The sequence below is a fragment of the Neolamprologus brichardi genome, chromosome 10, assembly GCF_056152115.1.
Source record: "Neolamprologus brichardi isolate AB-2024 chromosome 10, ASM5615211v1, whole genome shotgun sequence".
NCBI lineage: Eukaryota > Metazoa > Chordata > Actinopteri > Cichliformes > Cichlidae > Neolamprologus > Neolamprologus brichardi.
In genome coordinates, this window is record NC_142113.1 from 28,883,075 (window position 1) to 28,901,980 (window position 18,906).

Sequence of the window (18,906 nt, forward strand, 5' to 3'; positions counted from 1 at the left end):
AGTCCATTCTCCCTGCAGCACGGACTACACCGCCCATGACACTACATTCTTTAGAGCTATACCTGTAGCATTCTGCCTATTAGCTTAGCACAACAACAACAACAAAAAGGCCTCTCTCACCCAGGAAACACGCAGAGCGAGAGCGTCACCCTGTAACCATGGCAACCGCAACGCTGCCGCCTGGAACAACAGAACCCAAACAGTCCTGACCCGTGACAATATGAAACAGGAAAGTACCGCCGTGTAATCCATTTATTTCAACAAAGTAACTGTATTCTAAATACCACCTTTTTAAATGGTAACTGTAACGGAATACAGTTACTCATATTTTGTATTTTAAATACATAACGGCGGTACATGTATTCCGTTACTCCCCAACACTGTCTACATCCAACTGTGGCTTTACATCTAAAACCTGCAGGACATTGGCACTCAACGCCTGGAGTTGCCCATCTCTGCTTTACATGAATGAACCATTAAAACGAAATGATTGGCTGAACTTCAGCTCTGCTTTAAATATTCTTGGAGCCTCACCTTCATCCTGAGTTGTCCATTCAGGGGATTGCTTGGCAATTTGGGTCTCGAGGGCTAGTTTGGCATTTCTTCATCTCCAGCGGTCAGGCCCTACTTGGTAATTCTGCCTCGCTGCCATCTGCCCTTTAAGTCACACAGATAATGTGAAGAACCTGGAAAAACTGATGCCATGTACTTTATCGTAATGCTAAAGTGTCTTGACTACATGATGCCATGGAAATACGTTAACATCACCAGTACAATCCTTATTTCATGCAGAGAGAGCTAGAGCTTACAGATCTTAATATTTCTCGGACCTCTTATTTTAGGTAGAGCCAAATTAGTTTCTTTTCCCTGGCAGATCATTAATCTCCCTAATCTAAATTAATAAATGCTGTGGTGTTGGGGATAAAGGGAGAGTCAGAGACGAAGAGCGGTTGAACTTCAGAGACAGTTTATTTAAACTTGAATTCATTTACAGCAGTTCCACTGGGGAGGAAAAGGGTCTGAATGACATCCTAGCCACATTAAAACCTATGGTCCTATCTACTGTATGTACAGGGAGGAGGATGCAGCTCGACAGTGCAGAAGGCACAGAGTTGGCTTAATATTTGCCTGTAAGCGCTGCTAACATGACAAAAAGGATGACAGAGAGGAGGAAGGGCACCTTTTATTGGAGTCATGTTATAGCAAAAAACACAAAACACTGGTATGGTAGCTTGAAACTGCCAACAGCACAGATGAAACAAATTAAAATTAATGAAGGCGCCGTTTAGTTAAATTAAATTTTGCTGTTATTTTGTATTCTTTGAATTAATTTCACTCTTTTTTTGCTTTTTCTTTTATATTATTTGTATTTTTCATTTGCCACCTGTTTCATAATTTACTTTTTTATTTTATTTTTAGCCATTTTTTGCTTTAATATACATCTGAAGGAGTCATACAGTGCGTGTTACTAGGTAAACTTTCTGCACAAACAGCTCCCTCCAATCAGGCGGCATCTAGATGTGACAAAGCCATGTCAACCGTCCAGTCGCTAGGGAAAAATTTGCATTCCCTGACTGGTTGGCAAGTGGTTGCTGGCAACCAGGAGGTACAATTGATTGCAAACTCCACTGAAAACCTTTTAATTGCTTTAGTTGCCTCACCGCTGCAACCTGTTGTGGTTGGTAAGAAACCCGGCAGTAAGGTGGCAAGTTTGCATCTTCCCTCTAAGATATGGGCAACTGTGGCAATCTATTAGGGTGCAAAGCAATCGCAAGGTTTGTAATGCAGCACCGTAAGTCTTTGCAACCAATTTCATCTCAAATTTCCTTGTTTTATTTCTCAGCAAACTGCATGACTAAGACCTTCTTTCACCGAGCTTTGTGTTTTTTTTGGCAGTTTCAGTCCTCCATACACAGCGACATGGTGCAACTTAAGGTGAATATGGCGCAACTGTTTTCACGTCATTAGTGATATAGTGGAGTAATTTGAAAACTACAACAGCAAGCATCTGCTCCTTTAAAATCCTTTAAATGTACACTTCACAATAGTTAAGATTTGCTTTAGATTTTCCTGTGCGATTTACAATATGTGATAGATGAAGCAAAGACAATGTTAAGGCATTTTTTGCAGTCAGAGATGCAAATTTAACCCAAGGGAGGGGGGTGAAAATCGCAGAGAAAAGGATATGAAGCAGGTAAATGCAAGTGATACGTGTTAAGACAGCTTCATTCACAACTTCAAGTTCCTTTAAATCGATCCCGGCTACCCATCCATACCCAAACAGACCAATAAGAGCTGCCAGATCTTCCAAAAGAAGAAAACAAAACAGGTGGGAGCACAATAGATGGATGAGAGAACGCAACAGATCCATGCTCATCATCTGAACAATAGAATTAGGAAGACTTTTTCTAGCATCATTTTCTGTGTGTATGTTTGGGGGAGGGTATCGTAACCATTACAACCAAAACCAGTCATTCACTGACATACACACGAAAAACGCAAATGTTAAGTACAGCGTTTCATACAACAACATGACGGGAAAACCTTACACTATGAAAACCAATCAAAACAAACAACACAATTCAAGTAAAGCCTCCCAAACTGAAAAAAAATTATATATTTATATAACATATTTTGAATCACTTGGAATTCTTGCATCTCAGATTTAGATTACGCTGCTTATAAAAACAGTACATTCAACAGGTACATCAATTATGGAGCAAAAATATAGCAGAGGTAAGTTAAATGTATCGGTAATTGCTATTGAAAAGGAAACAAAATACGTAATTACAAACAGGCAATCTTTACTTCTGTTAAGACTGTAGGAAGGTTTTTACTCAATTCTCTGGACACAGACCAATGCAACAAACCAGCAGACATATAGCACTGTCTTTTTGTTTTTGCAGATCTAATATGCTGTGCTGCTCTCAGAGAGAAACGCAAACAAACAGCAACAGATTGAAAGTTTTGCAGGTGGAAGTCGGGGGGAGGTGGCTTGTTTTGTCTCTGCGACGGAATCCTTTTCAAAAATCAGACGCTCGGAAAAGAGATTTCAGAGAATTGCAGTCTGCAGCTACACTTCTTCATCCAAAACTCTCATGCATTCACACACAAAATGAGTCTTTGCACAGTTTCATGTCATTCAAAATAATACAAATGTTAGTTTAATAATTAATATATAATAAATGGATAAATATGATAATGGTATTCCCACTGCTGCTCAAAAGTTTGTCCTTGTTTTTTGAAAGAAAAGTACATTCGTATTCGCTACAGTTCTTAATAGTGAGAAATGTTGCAATAGTCCCTCTGTTCTGATGGTATAATGTATCCTCAAATGAAAGTATATTCTGGTAAAACACAAATTGTTTGTTATACATTACATCCAAAAACCAGTATTATCATTAAAGAAACAACACACTTGGCTACTAGAGTGCTTTGGATGCCTCCTTAAAAAACACAATTTTATTGTGAAACTCAGTGTTTCCTGTTTTAAGAACAGGAAGAACGTTGGTGTTTACTACTCCCTTCAGAGACCAGAAGCACCTCGCTCTTACAAAAACACATTTAATGAAACTGCCACTTCAGCGTTTCTCAAACTCTGATGCACTCAGCGGTGGACCAACTCCTCCTACTTCTTTCTCTTCTGCTTGGAGGCATTTTAAGTTGTCCTCTAGGGGGAGTAGTGCACACCGTCGTATGAAAGAGGGGTCAGCAACCTTCGTTAACCACTGGCTAACCACTGAGAAAAACGTGTATTCCTTTATTGGTTAGCAAACGATTGCCTGAGGCTGCCTGTCATTAGGTGAAACTGCACCAAGGTATACAGTGCAACACCAAAAACCACCTTGCTATTACTGGTTGCAAGCAGAGTCAAATAATTGCCTGTAGTTTGCATGGAGAACAACAACATGTCTGTAAACACTTTCCAACTAACTGCCAAATGGCAGTGAAACCGAACAGTGTGATGCAAACTGAAAATGGAAACAGTCCACCGTCAAACTAGACTGATGACATCAAACTTTTACCATGATAAACTTGCATTTGCTAATATATGGAGTCCCAAGAGCACAGGAGTAATGGTTGCTGAAATTGGGCCTCTGAACATCTACATAGATGTTTTAAAAATGACAAGTTATTAATAACCAAAGGATTCACTAAATGATTTACAGTATTTTTTAACATTTCACATTATATTAGATGAAAACTTTTCTTTAAAACAAACAAGGATGGTTATTGTAAACGTCTGAGCAGCAGCATAATAATCATATTTATTTTTTACATGGAGGCCAATTAGTTTATTTACATAAAAAGAAATAATCACAGGATATAATAACAAAATGTGCAAGACATCCAAAGGTGCACTATCTATGAAAACACTTTAACATGTGCAACTCATATAATTTATCATTTCAAAAAAGGTGAAGTAACTAAAGTGTCTAATATAAAGTAACTCAAGGGTCACCCGACATTTACAATAACAGGACAAAGAGCACAAGCTTGATTTCAAACCACAGGCTCATCATACCAGAACAAATAAAATGTGATATTTGGCTGTGGAAGAAAGGGGCGGAGAGTTAATGTGGGGAAAGGGACAAAAGTGATGACCCACGCCTATTTTCAAGCAAGCAAGTCCACCGTAGGTAAGGCAAGATCAAATGTTCTGTATCTCCTGGGTGCGACAGAGAGGACTGGATCAAACATCAAAACTGCTGCACAGCGACTGGCAGCAAATTAAATTCAAGAGGCAGGTGAGTGAAGAAGCAACTGACAGAGGAAAGCATAAGGCCAAAAAAGAAGAAGAAGAAGAAAAGAATATGTGACAAATTTCAACAACAGGAAGTTCTGGTAATTCTTTAACTGCTAATCAAAAGCAGTTCGTAAAAGGAAGATGGGAAATTCTTAAATCACTTAAATGTCACTAAATGGACTTTAAAGAACCTGATTCTAACTAGAATTTTAATTAAACCATCAAATTTGGTGCAGAGAAAAGTACTCCTTTATTCCATTCCTCACTTAAGCTGCTATGGTGAGCGCACACTGAGGATTTAATCATTATTTACCTGCTTTTCTGTTTCCTTAAACATGTTCCAAGTGATTAAACATCACGCTTTGTTATCAGGGCGACAAAACCACTTTGACCTTAAGATATCTAAACATTTACCACTCTGATAAAACACTTCTGTCTATCATGCTTGATAAGGTGAGACCTAATCACCACCAGAAAAAAGAAGTAGCTCTTGGATGTGGCCTTCTGCTTTGTTTCTGTACTGCATGTTTGGACATGGCACTGGGGGGCTCAGGCAAAAATCAAAAGAAATAACAAAAAGGGAAAAAAACAAAACCAAAGAGTTCCTAGAAATATTTACACCACAGATACAGGCACTTGTATATCTTTGGTTGGAGAAACCCAACATTGCAAGAGTAATGCATTCACAGAGCTTTTGTGTCCCTTATTGTATTTCCAGGGTCCACTAGGCAACTGGTAAGTCGTGTTTTTGTTTTTTTTAATTAATTTCTTCTCTTTCTTTAATTTTGTCCATGTTACAGGTAAGTCCTGCCATTCTCTGATGTCTTTTTAACCCTCTGACAACGCCACCTGCAACAAAAGAAATGGAATTCAGTTTCAGTAATTACAGAAATTTATGATACCAAAATCTGGTGATGTAGCAAAGAGCGGTGAAAATGTGACAGAGGAAGACAAGGATCTTGTTTACTTGTCTGTTTATACACAGACACATTTTGCAAGCATTTAACCCCCCACCCCCAGCTGATCAATCGAAGCTGATGCACTTTACTGATGTTTATTTGGGAAACACGACTGGACTTTATCAGCTATTGGTAACTGTTCCAGTGCATCCCCTGTTGTTTTCTGCTGCAATATTTTGAGTGACATGTGCTATTTTATTTTGAAAATTTACATCTCAGCATCCTTAAGAAAGTGGTACACAGACAGTATCCAATTCTCATCATATCTGTCTCGGGATGCAACTATCCATGATTTTTTCCCCCAGTTCTGCTATGATACAGATACTCTGGCTTCGTCATCTGTTGATACAGAAAACAGACATGATGCCAGAGTGAAATTAAGTTAACAAATCAAATTAGTAAGCTGGACTTCCTGCTACTCAGAGTGAATATGAACCTTTCCTTTATGTATAAGGCAACATTAGGTTCCACTTTCACATTGCTTTCCAAACAATAGAAGCTAAATTATCGCTAGCAAATACAATTGAGAAGATAATTTCACTTAACAGGAAGTCATTAGTAAAATAATGACAAAAGGATCACGACAAATAACATGAACTATTTCTGCTACTCAACTCTACTTTTTTGTTCTAGTCTCACTTCCACATGTGAAATAGAAGTGATGACATATGGGGGAACTTTAACAAGATTAATAACAACAACAACAGTAAATAAATTGATAGAAAAAGCTTAAGATCCCATAAGTGCAGTAAAGTTTCCCAGCAATTGTTATAGCAAACATAAGCAGTGGGGAAAGTGAGCAAGAGAAGCAAACAGGACAAGCGCTGTGTTAAACCACTGGACCACCAAGAAGAAGAAAAAAACTGCAAACATGGCGCTGCATTTGTGAAATCCTTCCAAACTGCTGTTTGTTTGCTGTTGTCTTCCCACCAGCAATGAAGGGAATATAAACAGAGCAAGACTGAACTGAACAGCTTTGCCCGCAGGTCAGCACTCTGTCACAGATCAAGCTTTGTTAGTGCAAAACGAGACAATCAAAATATCAGGTCCCTATGTGTGAACACCAAATACAGCAGTGTGGAGAGGTAGCAGTGGATAGTTGATGTTAAGCACCAGTGTAATGGTCATCGCTGGTTTAGACCAAAGCTGGGGCTACACCCCGTGCCTGTGTGGGGTTCCTCCAGCTTCCTCCCACAGTGCAAAGACATGGATCTCAAATTATCTGGTGAATCGTCAGTAGATGAGAGGTTGAACAGAATCTTGTATAGTTATGAATGTGTGGTTAAATGTGGCTTATAGTCTCTGTGATCTGAGTGTTCGACATTTATGTGCCTCGCAAATTTAAGCTCCAACAATCTAACCTGGAGACGATGCTACATAAACACACATATTATTTTTCCTTGTGTTTGTTACGTTAGAGACATCAAAGAGTCCATCTGTTTGCTTGCTGGTGGTCTCCACTTTAGAACAAAACACACAGACCAATGAATATGCGGGAAACTGCCAGTTACTGGACTGGTAGTTTGGGTGTAACCAAGGCAGAGTCATGCAAAGGTAAACACACCAAGAAGACAGACAAACTGCACTCTGTTTGTTTTGCTCCTCCCTTCAATATTTCAAACTAAGAGTTCCAACATGAGCTCTTAGATAAAGAAATCTGCAGCTGTTGCCCCACCTTCCTTATCCAAGCAAACAAAAAAACAGCTATGTTAAAATACGCTCTCTCTCAACTGGTGTGAACTCGCTATGTGTATGCGGAAAACAAACTGTGCTACATGCAACGAACAATAAGATCAAGGAGGACGAACTCCCTTCACCTCTGGAAGCTTCATATACCAGGCACAGTCAAGGATCATTACCATAATGTTCACCCAGACTTTATTATGCTATCAAGGGAAGCTTAAATATTCTTTCACTTGGTTTGGAGTTTGTAAGGAGTTCATGTGCCAAAACAAACAAACAAAAAGCAGAAATAGCAGGAAATCAGCAGAGTCATTGATTGGAGCGAGTCTTTGACCGATCACTGGTCAGTTGATACTTGACTGAAACTACCTGTTGAAGTCATATAGCACTGCTGGTGTCTGTTGTACCTTCTCAGGACAGAAGTCGGGGTTGGTTTGTCGCACTTTGCCAGGCCGCCCCTTTATGACTGCATAGCAGAACATAGTGATGACCATGACAAACAGGAAGTAGCTAGTGTGCATCAGGTGAAGGTTGATGAGGGAACGGTCGTCCTAGTAAGACAAGCGTTAAAAGACACAGTTTAATGTCACAGAGTAACTTCAGGTTTTATTTCAAGCAGAAGGCTACAAGCTTGATTTCTTTATTGCTCACTGCACAAGTTACCTGTAGTTTTTGGTGAAGAAATACGTATAATAGTTACTGCATGCATGTGGGTTTTCTCATAACAGCTGCAGCTCCATGTTAAACAGATCAGCCATTTCTCGTTAGAATAGGTCTTAACAGGTCTGCAGTTTTCAGCTGCTGCTAATACTTACTGTGGTGCCTGCGTCAATACCTCAGACAACAGTATGCGATTTTCCTCTGAACTCCACTTTGCGCCTCCTCCTCAAAAATTGCTCAAAATCACAAACGCGTTCCCTCATTGTTCAGTCTTGCCTTTGTGTTACTGTAAGTGCCTAATGAAGGTTGAGGTGAAACTTAAAAACCCACACTGACACAAGGTATTCATGGTTACCTGATGCATCGTCTCTACAGGTGGGTAGTTTATATCGAGTTGACGGTACAACTTAATGGCCCGCTCTTTTTAGAATGACAGGCCCTTCTGGCTGCTGTCTGATATAATCTAATGCAAAATTAGAGTTGAAACACAAGCACATTTAACTGCACAGTAACCTTCTAGAGTGAAATATTAAAACATAATTAAAGCAGAGCCATTATAATCATGTCCAAATCTGTATTTTTATTCCTGCACTCTGTCAGAACAGCTTCAGATTCAGAGTTCGAGATCATCCTTCTTCATCTTAAGCTGGGCCTTGGTGCAACACTTCAGTCAATCCTCAGTCTGAAACGACGTATTTAAGATCCCTTCCTCCTGCCTTTGATTGGCCCCTTATAAACAAAAGTTTTGAACCGCCGGGGGGGACTAATGTGCAAAAGACTGATGTGAGAGTGTTTATAGCAGTCTGAGGCCTGAGCCTTTGGTTCACATGGATTACTCACACGTACGATAACCTGATTAATCTGAAACTCTGGCGGTATGTAACGTGAGCCTATAACATTGTACCAGTACATATTGGGGAAAAGCATATTAGGTCCACTCTAATGATATTTAATTCCAGCCTTGCTGGTACATTTGCAGCTCAAATGCAGCTCACTGTTCCTGGAACAACCTACGCCCATCAGCACAGATCTAAATGCCTTTCAGAATAAACTAGAGGTTTAGGAACATTTACCCCTAAATGATCTCTCTGTGTTACAATGGGTTAAAAAAATACTATCAACAAAGTATACCATTCTTATTCTCAGTCATCCTACTTGTTTAAATCATGGGGAAATTACACTAAAAGGATGTATATCACAGAAACTTTGTTTCTTACTTTTACGTATTTAAATGAAATGAGACATAAAGAACTACTGTTGAAATTCAAAAACTGTGAGGAGCTGTGGTGACTCACATCTGGAACAATCACGGTAAGTTTTGGGTTGAGTGCGTGGTACACTTTGCCAATGGCTCCTTTGTAACACCAGAAGGGGTTGTAGTCCTGACTGTACTTGGTATCTGAGTCGCGGACCGTGGTGAACACCTTGTACCAAGATGTGGCATTGGTGTACGTCTCTGGCACGCAGTGTGGTGGCTGCCTGCAAACAAAAACACAGGGGCTTTTGTTAACTGGTGCAGTGGAATAGTTCACACCATATTATAGCAGAAAAACGTACAGATGTTGTTGCTGTTTATCTGCTCTGTATATTTTCTTATGTTTATTTGTGTCAAACAGCCTTATTATGAAAAATTGCTTATTTGGGTGACAACAGATTATCCATCCTGACAGGAAGGAAAACAAATGCGACACACAGATGCCACAGCTGCTGACAGGGGGAAAAAAAACATAGACATGAGAGGTTTTGATCAATTTTAAATAATAATTATAGTAATAAATAAGTAAAGTAAAAATTGTGGATAACAATTTATAACTTCTTAATGTATAATTTCATATTATGCAGTTTACAACTGGGCCACCAGAGGGCTCTAAAGCAGTATCCAAGGCAACTGATACAATGAAACAATATGACTGTCTACAAATAATAATAAAAGTACTGCTACTACACTGATAAATGGCATAGTTCAGTAAAACAAAACAAATGAAGCTTAATTTGTCTGATGGAGCCTCACTCACACTGCCTCTACACTTTAGCAAAACTGCTTTGGCTATCTTTAGTTTTACAAAGTGACAAGTCATCCTATCACTGATCTCTAAGTACTGCTTAGGTCTAGGCCCGCGTTTCATCATATTTGCAACATGCAAGGTGATGCAATTTGCACCTTGACTACCTCTTGCTTATGTTGACAGATTCAATTAATCAAATTGAGCGGCATATGTCTGTTCTTTGCATGGGCATGCACAAGCCCTGCAAAAATATTTGTGAGCCATTCATTTGCAAAATGTAACGCTGTAGTAACAAAGTACTTGCAAATCACTTTAACTGCAGAGCTACAAAAGGAAGCTGCACATTACTGCACATTTTGTGGTTTCTTAAATGGTTCAAAATAACAAACAACAACAAAAAAATGCATGTTTCTGTAAAACAAGGCAACGCAGACTTATTGCCTTTACTGAATGATAAACTCCTCAAAGCTGCATTTCATTTAGTCTGCATCAGAAAGCTCAAGACTAATTTAGTGCGCTTGTTCCCTTGAGTTATGGAGGCAGTCCAACTCACACTGTGACTGGGAAGATATTGCTGGCCGCTGTGATGGTCATGCAAGTGCTGAACACCACCTGCTCGCAGTGACCGTGCAGAACACAGTCGTCCGAGTTCCAGGATACGGGCAGAGTAAACGTGATGTTTATTTCTTCATGAGCTTCTCGGCCTACAGGCAAAACAAAGACAACGAGAGCAGCAGAGATTGTTTTAAACTTTTCACGACAAGATGTCACCAACTCATTTCTTTTACATTTTAATCACAATGTAATGTTTTTAAGGCAACCTCGTGTCGCATTTCCATGACCCGAGGATCAAGCTAAAAACCTCTGAGCTCTAAAGCCAATATCAGAGGTATGAACAGTCCAAACAGTATGAATGCAACTCCTGCAGCAGGAGGCTCATACCAAGCTACCTCCTGATAACTAATGACAGGCTGATTTTGTAGGCTTATGCAATATTTTTCAAACTGCAAAGGAGATTAGAGGATTATCAGTCAAACTGAGTGGACTCCTGGGTGTGATTTAGGACTGACGTGTTCATCCAGATGGAGGAGACAATAGAGAAAACAAAAGGAATTCTCACTAAGTCCAAAAACTGTTCTACAAGGCAACTCGTGCTTTATACAACTCTAGTTTAAACAGATAAGAAACTTTGATGTACAATAATAAAAATAAGCATTTATACTAAAAAATAACCTGTCATAGAACTAATATGCAGCATTTGCATTTGATTTTTCTCTCCGAGTAATACATTTGTTGCCATTCAAATTCAAGATAATGCTGTTCCTGGCTAACAGCTCAGCCAATCACAACACCAGCACAATAAAATAAGACAAACTAGGGCCTCTTTATGAAATTTAATTTACAAAATAAGGCTGCAGTATATAATTTTAAACGAGAATCGAGGTGAAACAGTACAGTTCAGATGAGTATATTTTGATGTTATGTTACATAATTGGTTTCATTCTGAAAGTCATGCCAGCGTTTGGCTCTCTGCCCTCAAGAAAGACTCAAGCAAACACTCCACTTTCCAACAAGAAATAACAGCATAAAGTCTGAGAAAGTTACTCCAACCAGCTGTATGCGTGACAATAATAGTTCATCATTATCCATTAACATCGACAATAACAATAATTTTTGGTTTGTGTAAACAGGAACTAAATCGCTTTCTTTGAATAGAGAATTGCAGATGACTACTTGTTTTTTTAAGGGTGAATTTGAATCTAAAATGACACGTTCAACACTACAGTCAATGACGCAAAGTGACTGATGCAACAGGAACCTGCAACCAGAAACCTTAAAAGGAGAGAATGGGTCTTTTCGAACAGACACAGCAATGGTCGTGCCACTAAACTTGAATCACAGTTATTTATTTTAAATGCAAAATTGATCTTACTGACAATTCAACAGACGTCTTTGACAATTTTCACCGCCATTCGTCTGTTTCACTCCAGACCTGGCAGGTACTCGCACGCACACTGCTGCTTACCCAAATGCAAATTCGTAACAAAGTTCAGTGCTGAGTGTGATGCAGTTTGGATGAGCAGCTCTTATAATTTGGGTAAAAACTGTTATTTGTTGCCAATGTTTCACCTACACTGTCAGAAGACATGCACATACAGGCATGTTTGCTTGACTCTCTTTATGAGAATACTGATTAACATTAATGCATCCCCCAGCCTCTTACAGTTGGACATGTACAAAGTACATTTTTGGTTTTTTATCATCATTTGCTTTGGTTTCCTGTGATAAATGACTTAATTCACTCATATAATTAGAATAATCAAAATGCAAGGAAGCCACAATCTGCCCTTTTTCAACAAGCACAATCACAAACACACTCCCTCTTACACACTAATAATAGCCGTTTCCTGATAGCTGTCCTTGTTTAAAAGCAACGCGTTCTGACTGCATGTGACATTCTGTAAACTGTAGCCATTTCCAAATAACCAGGCTTACACTCTCTCCAAACAAGCGCTGCATTAAAGTAATATAAAAAAAATCATTTGACTAAAAACTTTGCCTCTAAGTAATAGAAAAATTTTAAAAATTGGACTTCATGTGGACATAGTAAATCCTGAACTTTGAAAGTTGGCTACATTAAACAGAGTCTGTTAGCCAGAAATCTGCTAAGTGTAATGTTTCACACATTTTTTTAACATGCCTTCCTAATTCCAACATGCAGCACCTCAGAAGCGAAGCAGCAAGAAAACACACATGGTCTTTCAGTGTGTATGAGCACTTTAGACAAGTTTGCTTTTTTTTTTTTGCCTGCCCCATTTGGTTCTTTAGCCGTCAGAATTGATGTCTGAAGACCAACAAGGATACCCACTGGATTTACTTTGCCAAATGGATCATCACGACCTTGCCATTTGATCAACCTTTGTTGTTATTATTTATTTTATTTTATTTTCAGTTGTTACAGACGGGACAGACATGACTGAGGGATAGGAAAGGGAGAAAGAAAGATGAAGGAAAAGAAAAACAGAAGGGAAGAGGGACAGTGAGAAAGGGCACTTAAAAAGAGAAAGAAGAGAAAAAAATATCTCCTGGATCACCTGTTGAGAGAAAGAGAAGCAAAAACAAGCAAAAAAACAACAACAGAGCAACATACTAAACACAACACCATCACGTTAATCTAGCTAAGTGTAAACAGCAGTAAATGCTAAATATTGAATGTTGTTGTGCAGCACGTAGGACCGACAGCGCACAATGTGCTTGGAAATAGCAGCCAATAAAGGTGTAGTTTATGTCTATGAACAGTGAACACCCGTGTGCACACCTGTGTGGATCAGCGCGCTTGTATTCAAAAGGTTTCCCCATGTAATGGTCTGCTAGAGGATGTAGAGAGCCATAGCCCTGTCCCCCAGGGCATGAAGCAGGCATGGAGGAGATCCAGGCTCCAGACATCCAGAGGCCCCAGAGTGCAAGAGCCCAAGGAGGACCACCGGAGGGGCATCCGTGCCACCCTCCTGGGAAGAGCTGGGGAGAGCCCCAGATGAGGGGTCACCCAGTAGCCACGTAGCAGAAGCCAGAGGGGGCTGCAGTGGCGTGCCCGCCGGCTCTGCCGGCAGCCAGCTGTGCCAGAGTGAACCGAGCCGCAGGCCCAGAAGCCGGAGGCCCGAGGGCCCCCTTTGCCCCGGAAGAGGCCTGACCGAGCAACAGGCACCAGGCCAAGTAGTCACCGGGAGTGAGCTGGTACATACCTGAGCGCCCAGCCCCGGACACCAAGAACCACCAACCCCTGAGGGCATCATCAGGAAAAGTTTGCTAACGGACACTCAGATAAGCCCATAGACACATTCAGAAGCTTCACAGCATTTTAGGAATTCACGTTTCACTTTGACAGGTGGGCTCACCAGCTTAACGTTACACAACACCTCTGCTGTTTGCTCACCATGTTGAAGTAAAGTCACAGCACAGAGAGCTAAAGTAAAAAGCCCAACAGAAGATCCACAACGCAAAAACTCTCCACACTATAGAGAACACACGTTTCTCCCATGATAATTAAAGAAAGCACCTGTTGCATAGCACGAGCAATGAGTGTAGAATTTATCCGAGTTTCCAAACTTGCCTTTCCATGAAAGGGTTCGGAGCAATTGCGGAATTCCTAATTTGTTAGATACAAAGATATCCTCTGCTAAGCAATGCCTGAAAGGCCTGATCACCACCTGTTACATCAAGACTCCTGCACCATTTTAAACACTCGAAACAAATGCTTTTTAATACCTGAAAATTAAGAAATAAGAGAAAATAACACTGATATAAGGTATTATATTTTTGCCTTTTATAGACAAGATACACTACTGCTTGGTATACAGCTAACTGTAAAATCATCCCAACAGCACAGTATTTAAGGCTCGCCTTTACATGAAATTAAAGCGAATCTCTGAACTTTTGGATGCTGGCCAAACTAAACAAGGAAGTTGAAGATGTATAGTACACTGACAGCTGTTTGAGCCAAAGCTGACTTAGCTGTATCCCATTGATTTTAGATAAAAGGGTCTGCTTTTTAACCAGTCTTAAAATACCTTGTGCACATTTGATACCTCTTACAAATTTAGGGGAAATATAGAGGCAATTAAGAACTTGACCGATTTTGATTTCAAACCTTTAAACGACCCCTAAAAACCAACATATTGTTGTGAAACATTGTTTTTAAGGCTACTCTACATCTGTATGAGCTGACATGTATTAGGAGTACATCTACCACCTGCAGTGGCAAGTAACAATCTTTCTTCTTCCTTAATCGAAGCTACAAGGCAATTAGACATTGTATGACAACAACACGTGGCATTTTGGAAATATTTCTGGCTATGCAACCTTCATGTATATTACCTGGAATCTTGTGAAAACAGTTTTTTTTTACAGATGTAGATAAACTGGGAAGTAGTTTATCCTACTTTACAAGTCAAACTGACTACAGAGCAATCAAACCTAGCAAAGAAATATGAGAACCTACCTGAGAGGCCTACTTGCTGCCCCAGCACCGTGGCATACAGGTGGGTGATATTGCGAGAATACCCTCCAAATGGACGCTGAGGGTCCAGCGTGAGGGTGATGGGGACTGAGATGTTAATGGGCCCCGAGTCCTCCAGCAGTAGGGGAACCTGAGTGCTGGAACGAGCCTGGCCGCTAGTCACCACCATGCTCTCCGGCGTGGTCGACTCGTTCAGGCCGTGCTTTATCGTTTCATTCTCTGACACACAAAAGTCCAGCTCATTGAAGCGCAACAGAAAGGTGTTCCAGTCCTGTGAAAACAGTGAATATGTTTTTAACTGCCAGACATGACAACATGCACAGAAATCCATGTACAATGTTGCTGTTACTGTATGTATTTGTAGACAATATTTAACCTATGTGCAATATTTAGTTTGGTTACAATGCATCCAATTATTTAACTAGAACAACCTTTTTCATTTGCATATGCCTCCTTTCAGATTTACATGCTGCACACTGTGCAGAGAATGTGTATGCTATATCATAACTTGTTCCCTCTGCGTGCCGAGAGCTAGGGCAGAGCTAGTTGCTTAGTGCAGGTTGTTTGATTGTCAGCTTTATCATCCAAAAGCAACCTGATCAAACTTCATAAATCCTGAATGAGAGATGGTGCATGATCAAAAGAAGAATCCATGAAATTTTTGTGCAGGTCCAAATCATTTTCTTTTGAACTGGGCTTGGCAGAGCACCATGTGCTCCAAATGCCCCTTAAATCTGACTCACATCAGAGCCAGGTGAAAAGGGGTCAGATACATATATACCGCAGCAAGAAAGCTGTTTTCAGCCTTACATCCTGTAGTGCAGTTGAAGCATGGTTTTAATAAAAGAAAAAAATACACCCTTTAGTTATAAAGCAGGCAACAAAGGTCACCACCTGACATTCAGAATTAGCAGTGATCACACTTTACCATTTTTAGGACCACATAATTTCATCTACTTCAAAAAACTGCACGGATGTGCCTTACCTCGGTCAACTCTGGAGACTTGATCTCTTTAATCTTGAAGAAATAACCGATGGTCAGGAAGGCGATGGCCACTGCACTTACACTGATCATAAAAATGACCAGAGGTGGACGGTTGTTGATGTAGCTTCTCAGGTTGTCTATAGGATTTAACAAGTACACCTGCACACAGACAAACACAGATTAGCTAATATTTAAGTATGCGAGAGAGTGTGACTTGCTTTGCATCGAGGTTTGCACTAAGAGACAAACCTAACTTAAATGACTGATACAAGGCCTATGAGCATACGTGTCACTCACGATGACAAAGTGATGCATTAAATGCTTTAAACACAGCATTAGCAGTGATCACAGTTTCAAATGAAGAAAAAAAAAGACATTTGCTTTAGAGTCCAGTTTAAGATCGTGCACAGACTAAACAGCAACAAATATGCTGGGCTCACACTTAAATCTGCCTTTAACCTTTAAAAATTATGCTTCAGAGTTACTCTGCACCATACAATTACATTGTCTGAAATTTAAGCAAATGAGGCCATCTCTGGCAGACAGTTCGCCACCAGAGTCATCACTAGTGACGCATTCTAGGCAAACCACATTTAAATGATCTGTCTTGTAATAAAACCCGATTCTTTGATCCCCATGATAGAACATAGAAAACCCGACTCATAGTGGTCAAAACATTTATAATTCTTTATTCAATCCTCTTCCGGAAGAGAGAGAGCCCTGCACAGCCCAACAGCAGTTGCAGGATCTCTAACATTAGAATCTAAGAATGTCTCACATATAGGTGTTATTTTGGTACTTTACACCTCACACATAGGGAAGCATAGGAAAGTGAATACTTGAATTACCAGTTGTAATAAAGTAATGTGCTACATATTTCAACCAATTTCAAACACGCCAACTCTGCAATCACACTTAACTTATGGTTATGGTTTATTGTGTATTTTGTTGTACAACTGTGCATCATATAAATACTGCGTATCATCAGCATGAAATAACACTAAAAAATTATTCAGCATTGTATCTGGTTAAGACCCACTGATACAGTTCTTCATATTCAGATAATAAACTAAGACAGCATTAATGTTGTTAAATGACACCGGAGTCAAATCAGACTGGTATACACAAATTGCCCACAGGTTCTTCGAAAATGGCACTCAACTGGTTCAGCAAGTTGCTTTGGCTGTGTAATTATTTAAACAGGACATTTAGCAGCAGAGCTACCTTTAAAAAAAAAAATCTTCTCACTCAATCAAATAAAACTTTGAAAATTGCACTGATGCTTTGGAACAGGGGGTATATATATATCTCATACACTTGCAAACCCAGTCAGATGGAACTATGCAGGCAATATGCTCACGGCCTTTGACATGATGTTTACCACGATGAGGAACTAAGATAAACGGTTGGCTCAAATAATTACAGCACCTCTACATCATTCAAGGATCCCGTGTGAGCTTTTTATGCATGTTTATCGAACTCATTGCCCTGTACCGAGTGTGCAGTACAGTAAGCAAGGACATTTCCGCGTATTTGCTGGAGCCATGTGACTTTATCTTTCTCTAAAGTTGTCAAAACATCCAACTGTATACTGAAATATTTCAAAGAATTAATGCAAAATGTTGATGCAACAGAATTGGGACGATAGTGTGAACATCTAATTCTACAATTAACGCCCTACCAGAAGAAACCGTCGATATTATGACAGGAAATCGTTTAAAACTGCAGACGTGCGTTAATTCAGCCCTGTGTTTAAACGACAGGCAGGTGACAAGCTCTCAGTAACATACTACGACTCGGGTCGCTAGCTACCTCGACAAAGTGACGAAGCTGGCTAAATTAGATGAGAAGCACGCACAAGCTGTCCTTACCATTTTTCCCGTGTGTTCCTCTGACGGATGCTAGCTGGAAGGTTCGTTTCGGTGTCACAATAACAAGGCAGCTAGCTCTCTGCGAAGCTAGCCTGTGCTGCTAGCTTACTCGCTTTCCTGAAGCTAGTCCCTGCTGAATATCCCGCGGAACAGCAAAAATCGGTGTTCGCTTGAGACAGCCGGGCTTTCAGCACACCAAACACTGTGTGTACTGCTTCCCATTCTTTGCTCTATAGCTCACCGCTGCACTAATGAGAAGTATTTTTTCTCGTACAGCCTGGAACAACGTCAATGTCTCCGGGTCCTCCCTCTGCCGACATATCGTCCGCGCCCCCGCACTGCGTAGTAAAAACGTCGCACCGCACCGCCGCCGTCGCGTTATTTTCATAGAATCTGCGCCTGAAAATAGACGTCAGTACGTCGGTGATGCACAGGCTTACGTAATTTACGTAGAGTACAAGCGATTCAGCACAAATCATTAGAGCTTTTTTGCAGCGTTAAGGTACCATAGGAAACGAAAGGTTTGAAACGGAACGTCTGACGTTTTCTTTTTTCTTCTTTATTTTGTCATGTTTCCAAATATCACATTGCAAAGGGTTGAAAAGTCGTAAAAAACCGATCCGTTATTTATGTTATGTATTTACGAAAACCAAATAATAAACCATCAAGAACTGTTGTTCCAACTCAGGAATCAAAGGTACACCTTTAGTAAGATATTTTATTGGCGTCTGCTATGCAAGTATTGGTACAACCAATACTCTAAAACCTGAAAAAGTTAATATTAATATTGTTTAACTTATATTACCATCAAAATCGACCTTGCCCTACTTTTTAATAGACACACATTTAGCTTTGTTCTTTAAAAAAAAAAGAAAAGTTTTCAGCACTTATTTTCAAATCTTTGCTCAAATACACTATTGTGGGCTAATAAAAACATTTAACTGTTACGGTAATAGGGTTAAAATTAGAGTAACGGGG

General features: G+C 39.9%; 1 protein-coding gene across 3 annotated transcripts; it reads right to left on the reverse strand.

Moving 5' to 3' along the window:
• Positions 1–945: 945 nt before the first annotated feature.
• Positions 946–18,316, reverse strand: tmem248 (transmembrane protein 248). Of its 3 annotated transcripts, none has more exons than XM_087847500.1 (7): positions 18,170–18,316; positions 16,058–16,216; positions 15,055–15,343; positions 10,609–10,759; positions 9,345–9,528; positions 7,759–7,940; positions 946–5,596 (listed from the first exon to the last, which is right to left on the reverse strand). In XM_087847500.1, the coding sequence occupies exons 1-7, from the start codon at positions 18,314–18,316 to the stop codon at positions 5,542–5,544; spliced, it is 1,167 nt and encodes a 388-aa protein (XP_087703626.1). In that variant the 3' UTR covers positions 946–5,541. The 3 variants fall into 3 exon arrangements, with proteins under 3 accessions (XP_087703626.1, XP_006785180.1, XP_006785179.1); XM_006785117.3 differs by lacking the exon at positions 18,170–18,316 and adding an exon at positions 17,929–18,114 and having other exon boundaries at positions 7,797–7,940; XM_006785116.3 differs by lacking the exon at positions 18,170–18,316 and adding an exon at positions 17,929–18,114.
• Positions 18,317–18,906: the final 590 nt, after the last annotated feature.

Bases quoted from the DNA above. Each gene is read 5' to 3' on its own strand.
- tmem248 (XM_087847500.1), bottom strand. From the start codon at position 18,316: ATGAAAATAACGCGACGGCGGCGGTGCGGTGCGACGTTTTTACTACGC. The intron at 7,941-9,344 runs GTGAGTCACCAC...TTGTCTTACTAG, and splicing joins TTACCGTGATTGTTCCAGAT to GACGACCGTTCCCTCATCAA. The intron at 5,597-7,758 runs GTAGTTTCAGTC...CTTTTGTTGCAG, and splicing joins GTGCTATATGACTTCAACAG to GTGGCGTTGTCAGAGGGTTA.